This window comes from Bos mutus, chromosome 22, assembly GCF_027580195.1.
Source record: "Bos mutus isolate GX-2022 chromosome 22, NWIPB_WYAK_1.1, whole genome shotgun sequence".
NCBI classification, from domain to species: Eukaryota; Metazoa; Chordata; class Mammalia; order Artiodactyla; family Bovidae; genus Bos; species Bos mutus.
This window is the reverse complement of record NC_091638.1, coordinates 11165134-11187088: the sequence shown is the minus strand read 5'-3', so window position 1 is coordinate 11187088 and position 21955 is coordinate 11165134. Positions and strand designations below refer to the sequence as shown.

Sequence of the window (21955 nt, the reverse complement as noted above, 5' to 3'; positions counted from 1 at the left end):
AAAGGCAGACAGAGAGGGACAGAGAGGCAGAGAGATAAAGGCAGAGAGAAATAGGGCACACAGTCTTTCTGAGGAGTATCTGAACCATGGACAACCTTTAAGACTTCTGTGCTATAACTTGCTCATGTACAAACTCATCCTGCTACCTGTCTCTACAACACGCATGAATCCAGGATTCTGCAGGTCACACACGATGCTGAGAAAGTCAAGGCTCCAACATGCAGTAGAACCAACATGTAAACGCAGGGCACAAACAGGCCTTTAAGCCAACTTTCTAAATAAGAACTGATTCCGACATGATGACACCTCATAAACAAACAAAAAGACACTAATCCCAAGGATCTCACCTTTTTACCTGAAGCTTGAAAAATCTTAATTAAGGTGCCTGATCTTCGGTCAGCTCTAAAAATATAAACCTATGGAAGGAAAAAGAATCCAGGTAAGAAGTGAGCAATGACCAGGTATTTATCAGCATTCTCCTGGGGGTCCTACTTAAATGCCTGAACAGACACACAAGTTTGCCTACACTAGCTGATGACAAGTTATTTTACCAACTTTACAAAGAAAGTATCCTTGAATCCTGAGGCAGAAATCACCCCCATGCCTCCTGAACCACATCATCTACGGAGGCTGTGCCTAGTAAGACCCGAGGAGCTTCCAAATTGCTACCAAAAAATCAACTCCTGGGAGAAATATTTTCTTCCTTGAAACATTTCCTTCACTCCAGTTAGTTAGGGCCTTAGCAGGTGTCACAATAAAGTCAGCCCTTGGTGTCTGCAGTAAATGGGGTCCAGAACCCCTGGGATACCAAAATCCATAGATGCTCAAGCCTCGTATGTAAAACAGCATAGTGTTCGCATATAACCATGTAGTCATCTCTACATTACCTAGAGTATCTAATACAATATAAATACTATGTAAATAGTTGCAAATACAATGTATAAATACATTTGTACAGCAAATTCAAGTTTTGCTTTTTGGAAATTCCTAGATTTTTTTTTTCCTATTTTCATTCACGGTTGGTTGAAACCACAGGTGTGGAAATACAGATACGGAGGGCCAATTTTGTAAGACAGAGGGGTAGATGGGAGAATTTTAGACAAAGCAGTTTTCCAAAGTGGTTCCACAGAACATTAGTTTCATGAGATCTGCTTGGATAAATATGAGTTTGGTTTGGAAAATGACAGAATTAAACAAATTCCTTTACTGGGGACCTTTCAGAGCCTTTAGCATCAGCATGTACACCATAAATCTCCACCAGAGTGAGGACTATTTGCACAGAACTTCCTAAATGACATGAGTATGTAAGTTTTTCTCCAAGTGGCATCTTAAAGGAAGAGCAAATGTCCCATGAGAATCAGTGTTGGGGAGCCTCCCATGGGGTAAGGAATCGCCATCTTACTGCAAATGCTTTCTTGCCCTGACACCAGAAATGATGACCAGCAAGATCCTGGAGGCCAGAGATCCATCCTGGGGTCCTCAGGAAGCAAGTGTGTACCAGTTCCCATGCCTGGGAATATGGAACGATCACCAGACTTGCTAACTATGACAGTTTCCCAGTGCCTCTCATGTGCTCTGGCTGAAAGCAGCAGCTTCATGTTTGTCTTTGTTAACTAGATCCACGATGCCCTCTGTCTGGTTCTATCAGTTTAAAGTACCACTCTCATCCTAAGACTTGACAGGGACTACACAGTTTTCCCAGCCATCTGAAGAAAAGACAATACAATCAGATCACGTTTTCTTGACTGGTGATTTAAAACCAACTGGTGATTTAAAATCAATTGGTGATTAAAAAAAAAAGAGGTTGTCAGCACTAAGGCATCCACATCACTGTGAACTGGGAGGCAGGCACGTTTGCCAATGCTACAGAGATGCCTGGTCACACGCAGCTCCTCCCAGAAGAGGTTATCCATATGAGGACAGCTCTTGGCTTTGTTCCTCTACCATGTAGAGAAATTCATGTGGCTCAGAAAGACCTATGCCTTGCTTGAAGTTATCAGAGCTCATTTGTCCACCTCCCCTGTACTCAGGCCCTGGATTTTTATCTGACTTCATTTGCAAGGAAAATGACATCTGTGTCAACAGGGACTGGGGCACATGCCCCAGAAACATGAGCGGCAACTTCTAACTCCTGCCGAGGAGGATCCGGAAAATAACCCTCAAGACCACCCAGCAGTCACGCCTCATCTGCTGATCAGACTGACATCCTAGCTGAAGGCTCCAGTTAACAGTGGTCTCGGTCCACCTGGGCCTCTCCAGAATCCACTTTTCCAAGTCCATGGAGATACAATCAGATTCTATCATGTGTCCACCCCTACGGATTCAGACTAAAGACCATTCCTCTGTTCAGTCTTACCTATAGGACAACTACAGAGCTCGTTAAAATGCAGATTCCTGACTCATTCTAGACAGACTCAACTGGATTTCCTTTAGCCTGGAGCTAAAGATCCAACAAGCACAGTTCTCCATATCCCAGGCCCCACAGATGCCATGATTCCCAAAGGGATTCTGACTGCCCTATATTTGTGGAGTCTTTTCTACACTCTGGACAGACAATTTAGGGAAACACACCCATATATTCCCACTCTACCTTCTGGGCTGAACCAATCTTGTTCTAAAACATTGGAGAAAAACAAAAAATATGAGAATCTAGGCCTAAAAATAAAGAAATCCCCAAAGATATCTGGGACTAGATGTGGCTCCATTAAGTCAAATTTGGAAAGGGTTTGGGAAGGGGAGGGTTTGGGGTTGGGCAGCGCTAGGTACCATTACTTTGGAGGATGCCATGATGCCAGGGGTCAATCTTAATCATTCCTCAAACAATACAGAGTCAGTCATGTAAAACATTCTCAGATGACAACGTGTAGAAGACACAGAGGTCTAGAAGAACACTCTGAAGAAGCTTTCAAATTAAATTCTCAAAAGAGGCTGAGTGAAGACAGGTGATTCAATATTTCATCATTATCCAGCAGCATGTTCACATCAACGTGAGCTGACAAATCTCTGAAAAGAGGCAGTGCGCTTCTCCTCCTGACCCCATGCTAGTTCACACACTTTCCTCCTCACCTTCCCGATGCCTTCATCCTGTGGGGCACCTCCTACCACATCAGTGGAGGACACGTGAGAAAAGTGGCCGGCAGTAACTGCATAGCCTGCAAAGGACAGAAACCAAGGATGAGCTTGAAAAAGAAGAAAAAGACCCATCAGAAGACAGTGTCTCTCAAGCATCTTTTACCTGGACAATTATGATCCAGTTATTCTTGGAACATAAATTGCACATGTGCTCAGTCGCTAAGTCATGTCTGACTCTTTGTGACCCCATGGACTGTAGCCCGCCAGGTTCCTCTGTCCATGGGATTCTCCAGGCAAGAATGGGTTGCCATTTCTCCTCCAAGGGGTCTTCCTGACCCAAGGATCAAATCTGAGTCTCCTGTGTCTCCTGTACTGGCAGGAAGATTCTTTACCACTGAGCCGGGAAGCCCCAGGAACAAATGGCAGCTGTCAGCCTTCTCACTGTGGAATGGCTCATCTCACAAAAAGACACATTCACAAGGACCCAGGGCAGGAAAGAGTGTTTTCTGAGTGTCCTCTTTTGAACAGGTGCTATGCCAAACATTCTACATCTGTTTTTTTGTTGTCGTTGCTCCTTTCTGAAATATAATCCTCATACAGTAAATTACACACATCTGACGTGTAGAATTTAATAAGTGTGGACACATGGACATAACCATGCAGTCACCACCCAGAGTGACTATAACCACAGAATCATAAGCCCAGAAGGTTCCCTCTTTCCTTCTCCCAATCACTACCCCATTCTGATTTCCATCACCATGCATTACTGTGCCTGTTCTAAACATCACTCAATATAACATCTGCAGACTTCCCTGATGGCCTGTTGGCTGAGACGCCACATTCCCAATGCAGGGGGCCCAGGCTCGAACCCCGGTCAGGGAACTAGACCCCACATGCCGCAACTAAGATTCGCAGGCCACAGTGAAGAGTTTGCACAATACAACTAAGACCAAGCACAGCCAAATAAATAAAAATAATTATTTTTTTAAAAAACCCATAACATCTGTGAGGTTTAGCACATGCTGCTGAGTACAGTGGCAGTTTCTTTTTATGGTTGAGTATGTTCTCTTGTATGACTATGTCATAACGTCTTTATTCTCCTAAAGCTGGGCACATGAGTTGCTTCCTGTTATTTCAACTTTATTGTGAATAAAACTGTTGTGAAATTCTTACACAGGTCTTCAGATGCCACTGCCTCTAATCTCCCAACTCTATGAGGAAGATATGATTATTTCTTTCATTTCACAGATATGGGCACGGAGACTAAACGTGGGTAAGCAACGTGTCCGAGATTACTCAGCAAGATTCAGATCCAATCTGTGTGTCTCCCAAGCTCCTGTCATGAGCCGTTACACACATCCCTTCCTAAGAAAAGGGAGAAAAACGCTTACAGTTGGAGGGTGGATAGACGGATAGCTGAGCAAAGAATCTGGAGGCAAAAGGAATCTAGAAGTAAAGGTAAAAGTTGTCTGGGCTTGGTCTTAGCGTCTCCTGTTTTCTGAGAGCCCTGTTGCAGCAGAAACCCTGTACAGGTTGCCACGTATTCTCCAAACCTTTTCCTTAGCCGCAAACCCTAGTGCTATGATCATAAGATGCTTGCATTTTGTGTAATGTCATATTATGATCAATTCTCACTCGCCAGGTGACTGATTTCTCTCAGGCTGGAGGTTCATATTCCCTAACAGCATGATGAGTGCCCGCAGAGCTTCATGTGACCCTGTGTGCACGAGCTTCTGAAGCATGAGGGCCTCTGACGGACACACAGGGAAGAGCCACAGGCCCCAGGGCTCAGAGGGGCTAACCTTGACCCGAAGGCCATGTCCAAACTGGGCTCCCTCCTGCTTTCTCGTCATTCTCTCATCTAATAAACGTGCGCTGCCCCAGGCACTACACCAAGACCTGGAAATGTCAGCCAACTCCCCTCCTCAAGGAGCTCCCAGTCCCAGGGAGAGGCCACACCACTGGACTGTGCTGTCTGCTGAGCGCCCAGACTCTGGGCTCAGAAAGTACAGGCTCAACCCCCGCTCTACTACTGATGAACCATGGGACCTCGGCAGATTATATGACTTCTTCACCTCGGCTTCTTTTCCTATAAATAACGTCTGCCTCATAAGATTGTTCCAGGAATTAAAAGAAATAATATGCAGAGCCTGACATGACATGGAGTAAGTCTTCAATAAATGAGAGCATTAACGAGCTGGGAGCATAGAACAATCAACGTCTCAAAGACTCTGAGTAAAGGTCTCAGAGCCTGTGTTACTGGCTAAAAAACTTGTAGTTAGAAGGGGAAAAGGCAAGTCAGCGAGTTCCTCCTGTCAACTCACAAGTGAATCTCTATGCAAACGGCGGTAAGGGGCTCCCCCAGATTTGAAATAAGTGTAATAAGTGAAAGAATGTTGTTTTCTCATCATTAGGTCTTGCTAAATTTAGCTTCATTTTCAGCCCAGAATTGCAACATTTAGGGCCTGAATTAAAGAAAACAGGCATGTCAAATTGTCTTATACACAAGCAAAGACAGCCCCTCTCTGTTCTCTAATAAGCATGGGCTTGTCCCAGGTCATTCTGGCTTGGTGGCTGCTCACGTAAGTTGTGTATATTTTCTTTCCAGAGGATTAAAAGGATTGAGAAACAAGAAAAGTTTTTCTGAGCCTTTAATTAAACTTTAGGATTGGGGTGCCATCTGTCATGCTCATGTCTGGTTCTTATTATTTCTATCTGCAACCAGTCTTGTGACCAGGAAGCAGAGACCTCACTACAGGAAAGTCCTAGAAAACCAGAATTCTCTTGCATTCATCTTGTATCTAATCATCTGAACCCAAGCATTTGCTACAATAAGAAAAGAAAATGTTTGCTTCTTTGGAGGTTCAACTGTCAGATTTGTAATGAAATCACACAGTTTAAATTCAGTCCCCTCTTTTGTTCTCCTATCTGCCTTCTGTGTGTGTGGCTCAATGTTGAGGTATCCTGGTTAAAAGTGCAACTAACTAGAACAATAGATGCAAAAGCCAAGGAACTCTGCTTCCCACCAGGAAAGCGGTCACTGGCAAGCTTGGTGGCAGTCTCTCCCACTTCCCCTTTCCTACCTGTCATCCCCCTGAGCTACTCACCCAGGTAGGTGTACCTCCTGTTCATGATCACTTCATCATTCAGTTTGAAATAGGTGTTGTCCGTGAGGTTCAGCACTTTGACTGTCCCAGACCAATAAAATGAGCCTGGGGCACCCATCACCACCAGCTCCTACGAAAGAGAAACCCAAAGGTGAAAAGGGAAAGAAACTGAAGAGGGGATAGAGGAGTGTGGTGAGATCCACAATCACAAGGAACTCGTAATAAACTAAAGATGCCCCACCAGAACTTTCTTTATGAGCAACACAAAAAATTCACATTTATATTATTGACAACTGCTAAGATATGGAAGCAACCTAAATGTCTATCAACAGATGAATGGGTAAAGAAGATGTGGTACATACAGACAATGGAATATAGTCATAAAAAAGGACAAAATTTTGCCATTGGTTGCAACAGAGGCCATTATGCTAATGAGATAAGTCTGACAGAGAAAGACATCATTAAGTCTTTCCTTCCCCTATAGGAAATCCTTTCTCTTTTATTATATTTTCTAAAGTATCTACACCATAATAAGAAATAATAAAAATTATTCTTCAAACCAAATCATTGACTTTTCATTCAACAATATTTATTAAGCATCTTTTACTAGGTAAGAAAGCTTATACCAGGTCCAAATATCATTCAAGTCCCTTTCTACAACATTCCCTGGGTAAGACAACATGGAAATGTACAAAATACTTTAGAAAATACTCTGTCCTAAAGGGTTACAATAAAGACAGGTATGGGCCTTCCAGGCTCATGGAGACGCCAGACGCTGCACAGGTCACACCGCTCGTGGCTGACACGCACCCACCCACCCTCTTACACTCTTATGCTTCAGAAACATCATTCCTGGCTGACCCTTCCCTGCAGAGCTGAAGCTGCTGGTTTCCAACGAGTTCTCAGAGGCTAGATCCTGCCCAAAGAGGTCTGAGTTTCTGATGGCAATTCATAAAGTGACACTGAATTCCAAGAGTAAATGTCTGAAAAAAGCCAGAGCCATCTAAATAGAACAGCAGAGAGAGGAGGACAGAGAAGGCAGAAAGAAGAGCATGTGTGTGGCAGCAGCAGCAGGACAATATTTTAAGCAACACGTGTTTCGTGGTCAATTTGGGTAACAGCTTTAACAAAGCAGCATGTGAGCATCACTGGAAAGAAGGCCACTAGACTCCAGCCTGAACGGTTTGCTCTTGATAATTCAGGAAGGTGTTGACTAAGAATGACCATTGAGAAGCACTTCATTTTAAGGTTCTAAGATCCTATCTGGGCTTCCCTGGTGGCTGAGATGGTAAAGAATCTGCCTGCAATGCGAGAGACCTGGGTTTGATCCCTGGGTCAGGAAGATCCCCTGGAGAAGGGAATGGCAACCCATTACGGTATTCTTGCCTGGGAAATCCCATGGACAGAGGAGCCTGGAGGGCCATTGTCCATGGGGTCACAAAGAGTCGGACACAACTGAGTGACTAACACTTTCACACTTTCACTTTCAGGGTATCTCACTGTTTTATAAAAATATATCACTTTCTGCACTTAGGATACATCTCTAGGAAAACACAAGCAGTGCACTCACTCATTCGTTCATTCTCCTTTTACTTATCTGTTCTCTGTAAGGGACTGCCCAAGTACTAGCAGGGACATGAGAAAGACAAATGATCATCAGAGCAGAGAGACTTTCTCCTTGGCCTTGAGCTCAGGAAGAAATCCGTAATCAGTGCCCAAACACCGGGAGCACAGAGGGTCATAATGAGCAGTATCCCCAGTGCCAGCTGCACACACAGTGTAGAGCTTTCCCCACCGGCAGCCCTTCCTGGACCAAAGCTCTGAGCATCACCAGAGATCTGAAAGGCTCTTCAGGCACCAGGCAGTGGAGGTGCTGCTTTCTGATAATTCAGATCAATCCAGGGAAAAAGTTAAGAAATGTACATTGAACGTATCACTGCATCCTCTCTCTCAAACACTATAAAGAGGATAAGACAAAGCCATCTCTCCCCTCAAAAACATTTAAAACGAAAAGCATTTGTGTTTTTTCCCCCTTTCCTCTTAGTGTTCATGCCCCCCTTCTCCCTGCAGTTCAAATTATTAATAGATAAACTGAGGCCCAGCCTGAGACCCTCAGGGCTGGGGGTAGGAAAACAGTGTCTCTGTGGGACTCCCTCCTATTTGGCTTTTTCCATCCGCCGTGGGTGCAGCCTGGGCCCTTTTGCCCCTGCCCACAAGTGCCAGGAAAATGTGATCAATGCTTGGCTCCTCACCACCCAGGAAATAGCCAGCACAAATGTAACACACAGAAGTATGCGCTCCTCCAAAAGTCCAAGGTCACCCCTGCCAACATCCCATCAATAATCAGCACGGGCCTTTCCACAAAGGGCAGAACTTCCCAGGTACCTGGAGCTACCCAAGACTTAAGCTGCGGGCATTTCTCGGTGCCCTGCAGATCGGCACAGGCAGGGAGGCAAAAGAGTCCTCAGGATCTGTGACAAAAGTCTATGTCGAACTAATTTCTACCCAAATGTCCCCAGGTTCTCATGGTGGTGTCCCAACGCTGGCGGGGCTGGGCTGTCTTCTCACACTGCTTAGAAGTATCTATCTCTGTTATCCTAGGCTGCAAAAATAAACATGTTCCTGAAAGTTCTCTTCTTGTCCTCAACGCTGGGCTAAAATTTATGTGTCCACAGCTCAAACAGCTTTGATAACCAGGGTCACTGATCTTCAAGACAAGCAGTCGCCTTGGGCCCAAGAAGTTTGGGACAACAGGGCCATGACCGGAAGGCCACGGAAGCACATCCAGCTTGGGAGGCAGCTGCCCATCCTGTGCAGGGAAGGCCCAGCTCCCAGTGAAGGCAAACCCAAGTGACAAGGTCAGCGGGAGGGCAGGAGAGGGGTGCAGGGCTGCCTGACCCCTTCAACCGCATTTCCTGCCTGGCCTCCAACAGCCGAAGTTCCAGAAACAAGAGAGTCCGCGAGTTCAAAGACCTCCTGTTTAGGGAGTGCAAAAGCCTGGGAACTGAACCAAAGGCCAAGGGCCCCTATGGCTAGAGATGGCGTGGCCAGGTCAGGACTGAGCCCTCCAGACCCTGCCCGCCTGCAGCGCTCCACACACCAGCGCCACTGCTCCCCAACCACGCTTCCCTTGGGCTCTGGAGCCCAGGGCCTGGGATCCCAACAGGTCCTCTGGTTCCTCTGGGAACCCGGGCTGGCACGGCCCCCTGCTTACCCTCTGCACCCCTGAACTTCCTCCTCTTCACCCCCCAGCCCCAGTGTCCTCATCCTTCTTGACTCTCCAGCTGGAGATACCTGCTCCCCAGGACTCCTCCTCCCCCCTAGCTCCCCACCACCATCTCTGATGAATTCTCATTTCTGCAATGACTTGACTTTCTCTTCCTACTGTCTAAAGGAGGTATTCTACACACATACACACATACACACACACACCCAGAGCCCCCCAACCCCAGACCCATGCTAAGCACACCTGTGTGCTGTGCTTAGTCATTCAATTGTGTCTGAGTCTTTGTCACTCCATGGACTGTAGCCCACCAGGTTCCTGTGTCTGTGGAATTCTCCAGGCAAGAATCCTGGAGTGGGTTGCCATGCCCTCCTCCAGGGGGTCATCCCAATCCAGGGATCAAACCCAGGTCTCCTGCACTGCAGGAAGATTCTTTATCATCTGAACCACCAGGGAAGCGTATCTAGTCCCCTCAGAAACATACTAGGATTGGTCACATTGAGGCTACATTCTAAAAACATTCGTGTGGCCATCCCATGCCATTACCTCACATGGCACATGTCTAAGGCAGACCCCGTGGTTTGCCTCTTCCAGTGGGTTCTTTCTGGGGCAGCCCTCTTTCCACTGGTACCACCATTCCCCAGAATCCTGGCATAAAACCTCCTTCCTCCACCCCACAGTCCTCTGCTTGCCCAGCCCACTGACGCTGCCTTCACATTCTCTGACTGCTGTCATCCTTTTGATTCCTGAAGCATCCCCCTCCCCAAGCTGCCCTGTCATTTTGTGGCAGGACCACATCACAGCCTTCAACCTGGCCTCCCTCCAGGCTGCCCCACTTCCAGACTCCTGGGCACAAGACCTGCCCAAACAGCCTTTCTTACAGCACGGCCACTACCGTGTCTGTCACCTGCTTGCAAATTTACAGCAGTTCCCTGTTGCCGACTGGGTTGAGTCGTTCTCACTAGATCTCACTGGAGGAATAACAGCCACAGAAATTGCACCACCTAAATGCTCACTGAGATGGAAGACGGTGACCTTGGCCTACAGCAGGATGGTATTTCAAACCAACGAGGATAAAGAAACTATTTAACAAACCAGTATCAGAACAACCAACCACACACTTAAGAAAACAATGTTCATTTCCCTCATATAATATTTGCAAACATAAATCCAAGATGGATTAAAGATATATTTTTTAATCTATAAAAGTGGCATAACAAACTACAGGTGACCATTTCACACTCCTAAGATGGGGATGACCATCCTAACAGAGAGGTCTAGAATCCAGAAAGAAAAAGATTGTTAGATCTGACCAAAGATGAATGTTCACCGTCTGTAAAGGAACCATGTGTCTGTTAAGTCTCTTCAGCTGAGTCCGACTCTTTGTGACCCCACTGTAGCCCACCAGGCTCCTTTGTCCATAGGATTCTCCAGGCAAGAATACTGGAGTGGGTTGCCTTGCCCTCCTCCAGGGGATCTTCCCAACCCAGGGATCAAACCTGCATCTCTAATATCTCCTGTGTTGGCAGGCAGGTTCTTTACCACTAGCGCTATCTGGGAAGCTGTGATGTGTATTTTACTACCAAAAAAAAAAAAAAGCATGGATACAAGGAGACAAATTCGGGGCCAGTGTATCTCCAGCCAATGACCATGGCTCTTCTGAAGGGTGATGACAGTGGTGATCAAAGCTGTCATATCTGGGATGTACTCTGGAGGTTAAAAACAATAAGACTGTGTATGATTAGAAGTAAAGTAAAAAGTACATTTTTTTTTTGGCCTGAGCAGCTAGCTGGATGATGGGGCCACTTACAGAGCCTGGCATAGAACTTTTCCCATGGCAGACCACCATAAAAACGAGAAATGAGGAGCTGATGTGAAGAGTAGACGGACAGTGGGTGAGAATCACATGAGAAAATAGTCCCCTAAACAGGGGCCACCAGGCAAAGGTCATGGTCCAACAGAACAGATCATAAGAATCCGAAGTCATGGTCCTTCAGAAACTGGGAAAGGGGGTGGTTGGGGCTGTGCAGAAAAACTGAGTCTCTCCTCTAAGGAGAAGGATTGCTAGGAGGTGATGTCTGGATGCTTAATGTAGCCTCACACCTGCTGGCAAGAAGACATAAACTTAACTGGGCGTTGTCTCTCTCCCACCCCCTTGAATCAATTCCTTCCATAGGTCTCAGAGTCAAACTGACTCCTGGAGAAACCGTCCGAACGGGGGTCCAAATGGGCCAGCTCACCCCCTCTGCCCCGTGGCCTCTGGCCAGGAGGTGCCCCCACCAGTGGTAACATCCTTCCCTGGATGTGAGGACCAGAATTCACACAGAGATCAAGGATGGGACCAGGGGGCGCAGGGGGATCAGAAGACCCACCTCAAAGGGCCCCTGAAACCCCCATTAGCCAAGAAATGAACACCCATGAGAGAAGAGCGGCCCAAACAGCAATACCCACCTCGGTGAAGAAGCCCGCTATCCCGGCCTGGCAGGAGCCGTGCTCCTCTCCGTACTTCTTCTTGTACTCTAGAGGGGCGGGGAGGGAGAGAAGCAGACCACAGCCTCGTCAGTGTGTGCCAGGCGTGTGTGGAGCAGCCCGGCGCGCTGGCCACGGCCCCGCGTGCGGCTGTGGGCAGGGCCTAGGGACGCCGTGCAGACTGGAGCGCAGAAGGAAAGTCTCAGGAATCCACCAGACCTCAAAAATCCAGGCTCCGGGGCCATCAGGTAGTGAGGCTGCCAAGTGCCCCGACGGACTTCCTTTGTATGTGGGAAAGGAGGAGTGGCAGCCACCATAATTAAGTGGGAGGCTGGTGACAATTACTTCATTCAGCCCAGAAAGGATGGGGAGCCCCAGGAGGAAGGAAGAGCTGAAAACATGACCCAGAAACAGAATGATGTGGCCATCGCAGTGTGGAGTCCCCTGGGAGACAACGAAGCCTCCCAAAAAGACACCACTTCCAGCTGGAGGCAACACGCCTTCCCGCCCCCAGAGCCCAGGCGCTGCAGGAAGAGGGCATCCTGCTGGACCGGCCCCAGCGCACGGTGACAGCATCACTCTGAACTCCTCGTGTGGAAGGAAAAGGGGAGACCTCTCCAGGCCAGAAGAAAACACACGAATGGGTTCTCTTCCTCCGCCATTTCCTCAACTCCCAATACTCCAACCCAACAAACGGGAACTCTGTTGCTACTGTTTCATATTTCCCTTGGCATTTTAAGTTTAGCAGGTTCTGGGCACTGTACCAGCTGTACTCACATATCATTTCATCAATCCCTCATCCCTGGGAATGCATAGGGCCATTTGTAAACAAGTGAAAGCCCCAGAGGCTCAGAGCGGTTAAGTGACTCCTCCGAGGGCACACAGCTAGTAAATGGCAAAGCCAGATTCTACCCAAGTGTGGCAGACTGGGAAATCCCTCATTCTTTCACCTCTGTGACTGATCAAAGGTTTTGCAAAGTGAGTGGTTATACCAAACCCAGAAGGTGACTAGCCATTTGAAATAATGACAGGGGTAAAGACATGGAAATGGAATGATGTCCAGCTTAAGTGATTAATTACCTGTGAAACTGACTTGGCTGGACATAGACTCAGGGCGGCCCCCGGGCACCTTCAGGTCTAAGCTACCCTGTAAAACAACCCAGTGACCCCCTTCCCCATGTCACTCCCTGCCTCCCCAGGCTCCTGACAAGTCTCTGCTTCCATTAAAAGTAATATAGTTCATTCTGAAACACAAAGTAAATAATACAAAGGAACAATGAGGCTGTGATTGCAACACAGTGCCACTTCCTGCGGCCCAGAGTGTGTCCTGGAAGAGAAGCGGGGGACGGGCTCAGGGGAAATACACAGAGTAATTCAGTTTCTAACAACACTCACCGCAGAGCCTGGTAACATTTTCCAGTAAGTGGCCATTAACCAACTGCTAAATTACAACGGAATGTCAATGGAGTTACTCCTCTTCCAGGCGAGGGCTAAATCAGTTCCTTCTGCCTTGTCCTGTTATTACAAAGAGAACTCACAGCCCTGACAGAAAGCAACCCAGTGACGATGCAATGCAACTTCTCAGCAACATCTTGCACCCAGGGCCGGGAGCAAGGCTTGATGCAAAGTCATAAACAGATCCTGCATCAAACTGTATGATGGCAAGAAATCACAGAAATTAATAATAAATCTTATATCAAATAGCACAATGGCAAGAAGGATTGGAATGCCCCAACTGGAACAAACAGTCATATTAAATGTGGAAGGTCTGGCAAAAAGCACATCCACCCACCGACTCTAGGGTTAAACACCCAATCCTAAGTCTTGGACAAATGAAACGTACAAAGGAAATTCACATGAGCCGAAGGAAACTCCGGTGCAGGACACAGGAGTTCAGCCTCATAAATTTAGCACATGAGTAGGAATTATGTAGGAATCTTTCATGCTTTAAAGAAAGAAGTCTCAAGGTCTCTTTTGTGACAGGGGCTCCAAAAACAGATGGAAAAACTTGTCTTTCTCTACATCCCCAAACTCCGCTGGTGAGCTCTGAGCCAGGAGCAGACCCCAGGGTTCCTGAGGTAGACCACAACCATTCTGGGATCTGGGAAGGTCCCAACCCCACCCCAGACCAAAGGCCAGCAGGGGAAGCCCTCTGACCAGCACCCTTGCCTCAGCCAGTATCTTGGCATCATTCAGAGGCCAGCCCGGCTCCCTGAGCTGGGACAGCCTCTTCCAAGGTCTGTGGACCAGAGACACACAGGCAGCAGGCACCATCACACAGGCTCCGATGGTCCTAAAACCCCAGGGTCTATACCTGCCTCCTTGGGATGCTCTAGAGCAAGGAATCAACCACATGGGGCTCCTGACTGGTACCCAAGACTCCTGATGAGAGGACAGGCCATGTTCTGACTGTCCAGAAATGTCTGTACTCTGGTTAACCCCTTCAACCTGGAACAGGATCCAGTCCTATGCTTCCACACTTCAGGGCCCCTCCCTACTGCACCACACTCTTCAGCAGGCAATTGTGGCAACTCCAATCTAGCAAGGCTCCACTGGGATGTGTAGCTGACATTTCACATTTCACAGCTTTCCAGAACCTTCCAAAACCCCTCCTCAAGCTTCTCTGCCCAGGTGACCTTGCAGGTAAAGTGATCCCCTCTCTCCACTTCAAAATGTATTCATCACATAGTTTATTCAACACCAAGACAAGTTCACTGATCTCAGTGCCTCTAATACAGCCCTGTACAAGGTATGGTGTGTGCAGGTGAGGCTTTGCCAAGGAAAGGGCTGGACGCTGTTGTCTGTGCCGACACAAGGCCCTGAGCAGAGACGCAAAGGGCCCAGCACATTCCTCCAGACGCTGAGTACCTGGACTCTCCAATCTGCTCACCTTGGACCTCTGTGCCCTCTGACCTCCCAGCCCTGCCCTCTGACCTCCACCCCAGCCTTGCTTGAAGAGGAGCTGTGTCCTGGGTGCCAGGAACCCTGCTTCTCCAATGGGTGCCGTCACTGACCCGGAGCCCTGAGGATGATGGTGGGAATGACTAGAGCAGGTCAAGGATGCACAGCATGGATTTTTCTGGGCTTTCCAAACCTAGGTTGGTTGATTCTACCTTAGGCAATACCATCTCCCTCTAAGGCTGCAGGAGGAACTGGAAAGAATACTCAGAACCAGCTCTTCAATCCCTGCCTACCCCCTTGGCATGATCCTCCATGCACAGTCCTCAAAGCTCTGAGAACACAGATGGGATGGCCACGCCCAGCACTCCTGCGACAAAGTGCTCTTCTTCTAAAAGTCAAACTCCTGTGAAGAAGTGACGTGAGCAGCCCTTACACAACACTTCAAAGTTATTCCTGACCAACTGAATCTTGAGACTAGCTACCATTGTGCAAACACGGCCACCCAAACCCCAAGTCAAGTTCTGTGCCTGGCCTGCCCCTTTTCAGTAAAAATCAAACACCCACACTGTGCTGGCCTACCAGATATTCAAAAATCCTGATTCAGAAAGAAGTGCTCTAAGAAATTATCTGTCAAGTGAGCAAGGCCACACAACAGATAAACTAGCGCCTCAGGGTGCAGCGGTGGCCCCTGGGGCCTGGGCTCGGGCTACGGGGGCCTTCCCAGCAGGCACTGAGTCCTGGGCCACAGCATGCTCCAGTTGTTTCCACTCTTTTGAGTGTTATTTCCATGAGTTAAGGATACTACTGTTACTTTAACCTGATTCCTTCTGCAAGAAAAAAAAAAAATATATATATATATATATAAAATAAGATATGGCATCCAGTTCCATCACTTCATGGCAAATAGATGGGGAAACAATTGAAACAGTGAGAGACTTTATTTTCTTGGGCTTCAAAACCACTGCAGATGGTGACTGCAGCCATGATATTAAAAGATGCTTGCTCCTCGGAAGAAAAGCTATGACCAACCTAGAGAGCATATTAAAAAGCAGAGACGTTACTTTACTGACAAAAGTCCATATAGTCAAAGCTATGATTTTTCCAGTAGTCATATATAGATGTGAGAGTTGGGCCATAAAGAAAGCTGAGCGCCAAAGAATTGATGCTTTTGAACTGTGGTGCTGGAGAAGACTCCTGAGAGTCCCTTGGACTGCAAGGAGATCAAACCAGTCAATCCTAAAGGAAAATCAATCCTGAATACTCACTGGAAGGACTGATGCTGATGCTAAAGCTGAAGCTCCACTACTCTGGCCACCTGATATGAAGAGCTGACTCATTAGAAAGGACCCTGATGCTGGAAAAGATTGAAGGCAGGAAGAAAAGGGGACAAGAGAGGATGAGGTGTTTGGATGGCATCACCGACTCAATGGACATGAGTTTGAGCACATTCTGGGAGTTGGTGATGGACAGGGAAGGCTGGCGTGCTGCAGTCCATGGGGTCGCAAGGAGTCAGACATGACTGAGCAAATGAACTGAATTGATAATATATATAAATATATACAAATACACAATACATAAAAACATATATATAATACATAAATATATATTTTAATATTTTGTATATCTTGTTTATATTATATAATACATTTAAATATTATATATATTATATATATATGTATATATAAAGGGCAGGTTGAAGTTTCTAAACCAGTTCTAAAACATAGGCCTTTCTTAAAAAAAAAAAAAAAGTATATATATACTTATATATATATGTAGGGCAATCTATCATACCTATATGCTAGAAAGCTTGCTTTTGCTTGTCGACACCTGAGAAGCAGGAGAGCCTCTATGAGAAGGGGTGGGTGTGGAGACAAGGGGCTGCCCCACCACAACACAGCCAGGTCACACAGCCTTGCTCTGTGGATAGGTCAGGAAGCACAGGGTGGAGGGCTGGGACAGGACCGCCAGTCTCCTGCGTTGCCAGGAAGAACTGCCCCTGCACACACAAAGGCAGTGGGCCCCTCAGTCTCCACCCACTCAAGTCTCCAAATGCCCTCAGGACGTGGCCGGGCAGAGAGGACCACAACCTGCCAGTTTCCTTCCTCTCCGCTATAGAACAAAACGTGTGTCCACCTTGAAGCAGCAAAAGAGAATCGGGCTTGGCAGGACAGCAGCACACAGATGCTATAACAAACCTGACTGTTAAACGAGGGGAACTCAATCAGGGAAGCAAGGCATGGTGGCCTAGGCATCCCTCGGAGGAGCTGGGAACAGGCTGGAAAGCTCTTTCTGATGTGGGTGGGTCTGAATTACGTGGCCTGCGTCATACACTTTGATTCAGTAAGATGTATGGCTCCTTCAGCCTAAAAATGGTAGTATTTTCCCTTGGTCGAGCTGCTGGTTTCACTAAACCCTGTCTAAACAGCAGGCAATTCAGAGAGGAAAAAAATACTGGTTTCCAAACGTTCACAACCCACAACTTGATGCATGGAGTTTACACTAATGAATTTAATTCATTCAAGAATTAGCCTGGGTGGGGTCGCTTCCTGCACTCTTCCCAAAACACTGGTGGGATAAAACCAATCCACTGAAAGATCAAGATGCACTATACAGTGTAACATATATTCTTCCTACTGAACTCTTCCTTTTATCCATTCGAGAAAGTTTCATCTTAAAGCAAGTCTTTTTAACACATCAATTTAAAAGCTATCTTTCCATAGTTTCTTAGCTTAGACATGAAATAAAATACCAGATGGAAAAAACTGCTTTCCACTCTTCATGTCTAAATTTTTGCTCAATTTCTGAGTGAATACTAACCAAATGATAATAAAACAATTTGATTATACAAATGAACTTATACACAAAACAGAAATGGGGCTTCCCAACGGCTCAGTGGGAAAAGAATCCACCTGCAATGAAGGAGACGCTAGAGACACAGGTCTGATACCTGGGTGGGGAAGATCCCCTGGAGGACAAAATGCAACCCACCCCAGTATTCTTGCCTGAAAAATGCCACAGTCAGAGAAGCCTAGCAGGCTACATACATACAGAGAAGCCTAGCAGGATCCATACAGTCCATAGGGTCGCAGAGAGTTGGGCATGACTAAGACATCACCAGATGGTCAACACCGAAATCAGGCTGAATATATTCTTTGCAGCCAAAGATAGAGAAGTTCTATACAGTCAGCAAAAACAAGACCAGGAGGTGACTGTGGCTCAGATCATGAACTCCTTATTGCCAAATTCAAACTTAAATTGAAGAAAGTAGGGAAAACCACTAGACCATTCGGGTAGGACCTAAACCAAATCCCTTACGATTATACAGTGAAAGTGACACATAGCTTCAAGGCATTAGATCTGATAGACAGGGTGCCTGAAACTATGGACAGAGGTTCATGATATTCTAGGAAGCAGTGATCAAGACCAAGAAAAAGAATGCAAACAAGCAAAATGGTTGTCTGAGGAGGCCTTATAAATAGCAGTGAAAAGAAGAGAAGCGAAAGGCAAAGGAGAAAAGGAAAGATATATCCATCTAAATGCAGAGTTCCAAAGAATAGCAAGGAGAGATAAGAAAGCCTTCCTCAGTGATAAATGCAAAGAAGTAGAAGAAAACAACAGAATGGGAAAGACTAGAGATCTCTTCATGAAAATTAGAGATGCCAAGGGAACATTTCATGCAAAGATGGGCACAACAAAGGACAGAACTGGTATGGACCTAACAGAAGCAGAAGATATGGAGAAGAGGTGGCAAGAATACACAGAAGAAGTGTACAAAAAAAGACCTTCACAACCCAGATCACCACGATGGTATGATCACTCACCTAGAGCTAGACATCCTGGAATGTGAAGTCAAGTGGGCCTTAGGAAGCATCACTACAGACAAAGCTAGTGTAGTTAATGGAATTCCAGTTGAGCTATTTCAAATCCTGAAAGATGATGCTGTGGAAAGTACTACACTCAATATGTCAGAGAATCTAGAAAACTCAGTAGTGGCCACAGGACTGAAAAGGTCAGTTTTCATTCCAATCCCAAAGAAAGGCAATGCCAAAGAATGCTCGAACTACTGCACAATTGCACTCATCTCACACGCTAGTAAAGTAATGCTCAAAATTCTCCAAGCCAGGCTTCAACAGCATGTGAACCATGAACTTCCAGATGTTAAAGCTGGATTTAGAAAAGCCAGAGGAACCAGAGACCAAATTGCCAACATCCACTGGATCATCGAAAAAGCAAGAGAGTTCCAGAAAAACATCTACTTCTACTTTATTGCCTATGCTAAAGCCTTTGACTGTGTGGATCACAACAAACTGTGGGAAATTCTTAAAGTGATGGGAATAACAGATCACCAGACCTGCCTCCTGAGAAATCTGTATTCAGGTCAGGAAGCAACAGTTAGAACTGGACATGGAACAACAGACTGGTTCCAAATAGGAAAAGGAGTATGTCAAGGCTGTATGTTGTCACCCTGCTTATTTAATTTATGCAGAGTGCATCATGAGAAATGCTGGACTGGATGAAGCACAAGCTGGAATCAAGATTGCCAGAAGAAATATCAATAACTTCAGATATGCAGATGATACCACCCTTATGGCAGAAAGCGAAGAAGAACTAAAGAGTCTCTTGATGAAATTGAAAGAGGAGAGTGAAAAAGTTGGCTTAAAACTCAACATTCATAAAACTAAGATCATGGCATCTGGTCCCATTACTTTATGGCAAATAGATGGGGAAACAATGGAAATAACGACAGACTTTATTTGGAGGGGCTCCAAAATCACTGCAGATGGTGACTGCAGCCATGAAATTAAAAGATGCTTGCTCCTTGGAAGGAAAGTTATGACCAACCTAGACAGCATATTCAAAAGCAGAGACATTACTTTGCCAACAAAGGTCCATCTAGTCAAAGCTATGGTTTTTCCAGTAGTCATGTATGGATGTGAGAGTTGAACTATAAAGAAAGCTGAGAGCCGAAAAATTGATGTTTTTGAACTGTGATGTTGGAGAAGACTCTTGAGAGTCCCTTGGACTGCAAGGAGATCCAACCAGACCATCCTAACGGAGATCAGTCCTAAATATTCATTGGAAGGACTGATGTTGCAACTGAAACGCCAATACTCTGGCCACCTGATGCGAGGAGCTGACTCATTTGAAAAGACCCTGATGCTAGGAAAGACTGAAGGTGGGAGGAGAAGGGGATGACAGAGGATGAGAGAGTTGGATGGCATCACCAACTCAATCGACATGAGTTTGGGTAAACTCCGGAACAGGGAAGCCTGGTGTGCCACAGTCGATGGGGTCACAAAGAGTTGGACACGACTGAGCAACTGAACTGAACTGAAGCAACTAAGCATGCACAAAACAGAAATACAGAAATAGACTTACAGACATAGAAACCAAACTACAGCTACCTAAGGGGAAGGGGGGAAGCCTAAATTAGGAGTTTAGTATTAACACATACATATTACTTATTATTGGAAAAGGCGATGGCACCCCACTCCAGCACTCTTGCCTGGAAAATCCCATGGACGGAGGAGCCTGTCAGGCTGCAATCCATGGGGTCGCTAAGAGTCGGACACGACTGAGCGACTTCACTTTCACTTTCACTACTTATTATTATACATATATATATATATATATATATATACACACACACATATACCATACATAAAATAGATAAGAAGCAACAAGGACCTACTATACAAACAAGGAACTATACTCAATGTTTTGTAGTAATCTTTAAGGGAAGAAACCAAAAAGCCTCAGTTTTCTTGTCTGTACAATGGACATAAGAATAGTTACTCCCCTATGATGTGATTATCCAGTAAAATCATAAATGTTAAGTACCAAGCAGAATACCTGGAACCCAGAAAGCGTCTGCTTGAAAAATATTTGGTAACTCTCAATCTGTCAGTGTCTCTAAAAGGAATAAAGCTGAAGATATCCATCACATAGATAAGCAATATTAGAAGAGGAGATTCATAACATTTGAATATCTATAAGGAAACGGTTAGATGACAGAGTTTAAGTGGTCAACAATTCCACACAATGTATGGAAACATGTTTGAAGTGTAGAATATTTTTGTGCCCAAAATAAGAATTCTTCACACAAAAGGAAAAGCTTGATGGGGCTCCTTGAGCCCAAGAGTCACTGCAAGAGATCTGGCCCCTCGTCTGGCTCTAGCTGTCCCCTCTGGTCACCCTCCAGCTTCCCCTCAAAGGGTCCTTCTCTGCATTAACGGCCCTTAATATGGGGCTGCATGTGCTTTTTTTTAATTTGCTGTATTTACTTAAATGAGATAATGTTTATTAAAGCTCTTTGGAAACCATAAAATCCTATGTAAATGTACAGCTCTTTATTTAATAAAAATGTATGGGTCTTGTTCTTGAATTTTTAAATGGATTAACTTAGCCTTTTATGGTTCTCCTCAAAACAAAAACACAACAAAACAAAACCTCAACTGCTTTTCATTTGTAAATGGACCTTGATTGATTTGTATCCCCTGTGGAGCCACAGGCCACAACATTAGAAGAAGAATCTTCGCATCTAAATAGGGGATCTATTTATTTCCTTCTCTAGAAATGATCTCTGTCGTGAGAGATGCAGAAGAAATTAGGAATTAAAGGCCTGGCCACCCCCTGATACAAAGAAAATGGTACAGAAATCTTGGGAATCCATGGGACCATTTTAAGGGACAGTAAAATTAGACAGATTAAGACCCCAATCATTCCAAACTTGAGAACATTTAAATATGGCGTAATTTAAATTTTACATCCTCTACATAAAAGAGGAGCGCTTACCAAGCAAATAAATTTTGCAAACAGGATTTTCAAAGATATTTTTAAAAATATAATATTTTCAAGGAATCCTAAAATCTTTTTAGCAATACCCAGCTTTCTACCCTCCATTATTCATTAAAGCAGGATCGCTGGATATCTTCTGTGAAGACGAAAGGAGACAAAAATAGTACTTAAAAAGTTAATTAGAAAATTCCCTTTTACTGAATGATCACTGTGAGCTAAAAACTGTGTTCAGTTCAGTTCAGTCGCTCAGTCGTGTCCGACTCTTTGCGACCCCATGAACCGCAGCATGCCAGGCCCCCCTGTCCATCACCAACTCCCAGAGTTTACCCAAACTCATGTGCATTGAGTTGGTGATGCCATCTAACCATCTCATCCTCTGTCGTCC

The 21955-nt window shown here is 45.7% G+C and overlaps 1 protein-coding gene across 1 annotated transcript in view; it reads right to left on the bottom strand.

The window, feature by feature from the left end:
* The window catches only part of ITGA9 (integrin subunit alpha 9), a 366537-nt gene that overhangs the window by 306662 nt on the left and 37920 nt on the right, over positions 1-21955 (bottom strand). Inside the window, 4 exon segments of the mRNA XM_070360514.1 lie at positions 348-416; positions 3067-3152; positions 6180-6309; positions 11854-11921. Of these exon segments, the coding sequence (XP_070216615.1) occupies positions 348-416; positions 3067-3152; positions 6180-6309; positions 11854-11921 (353 nt within the window).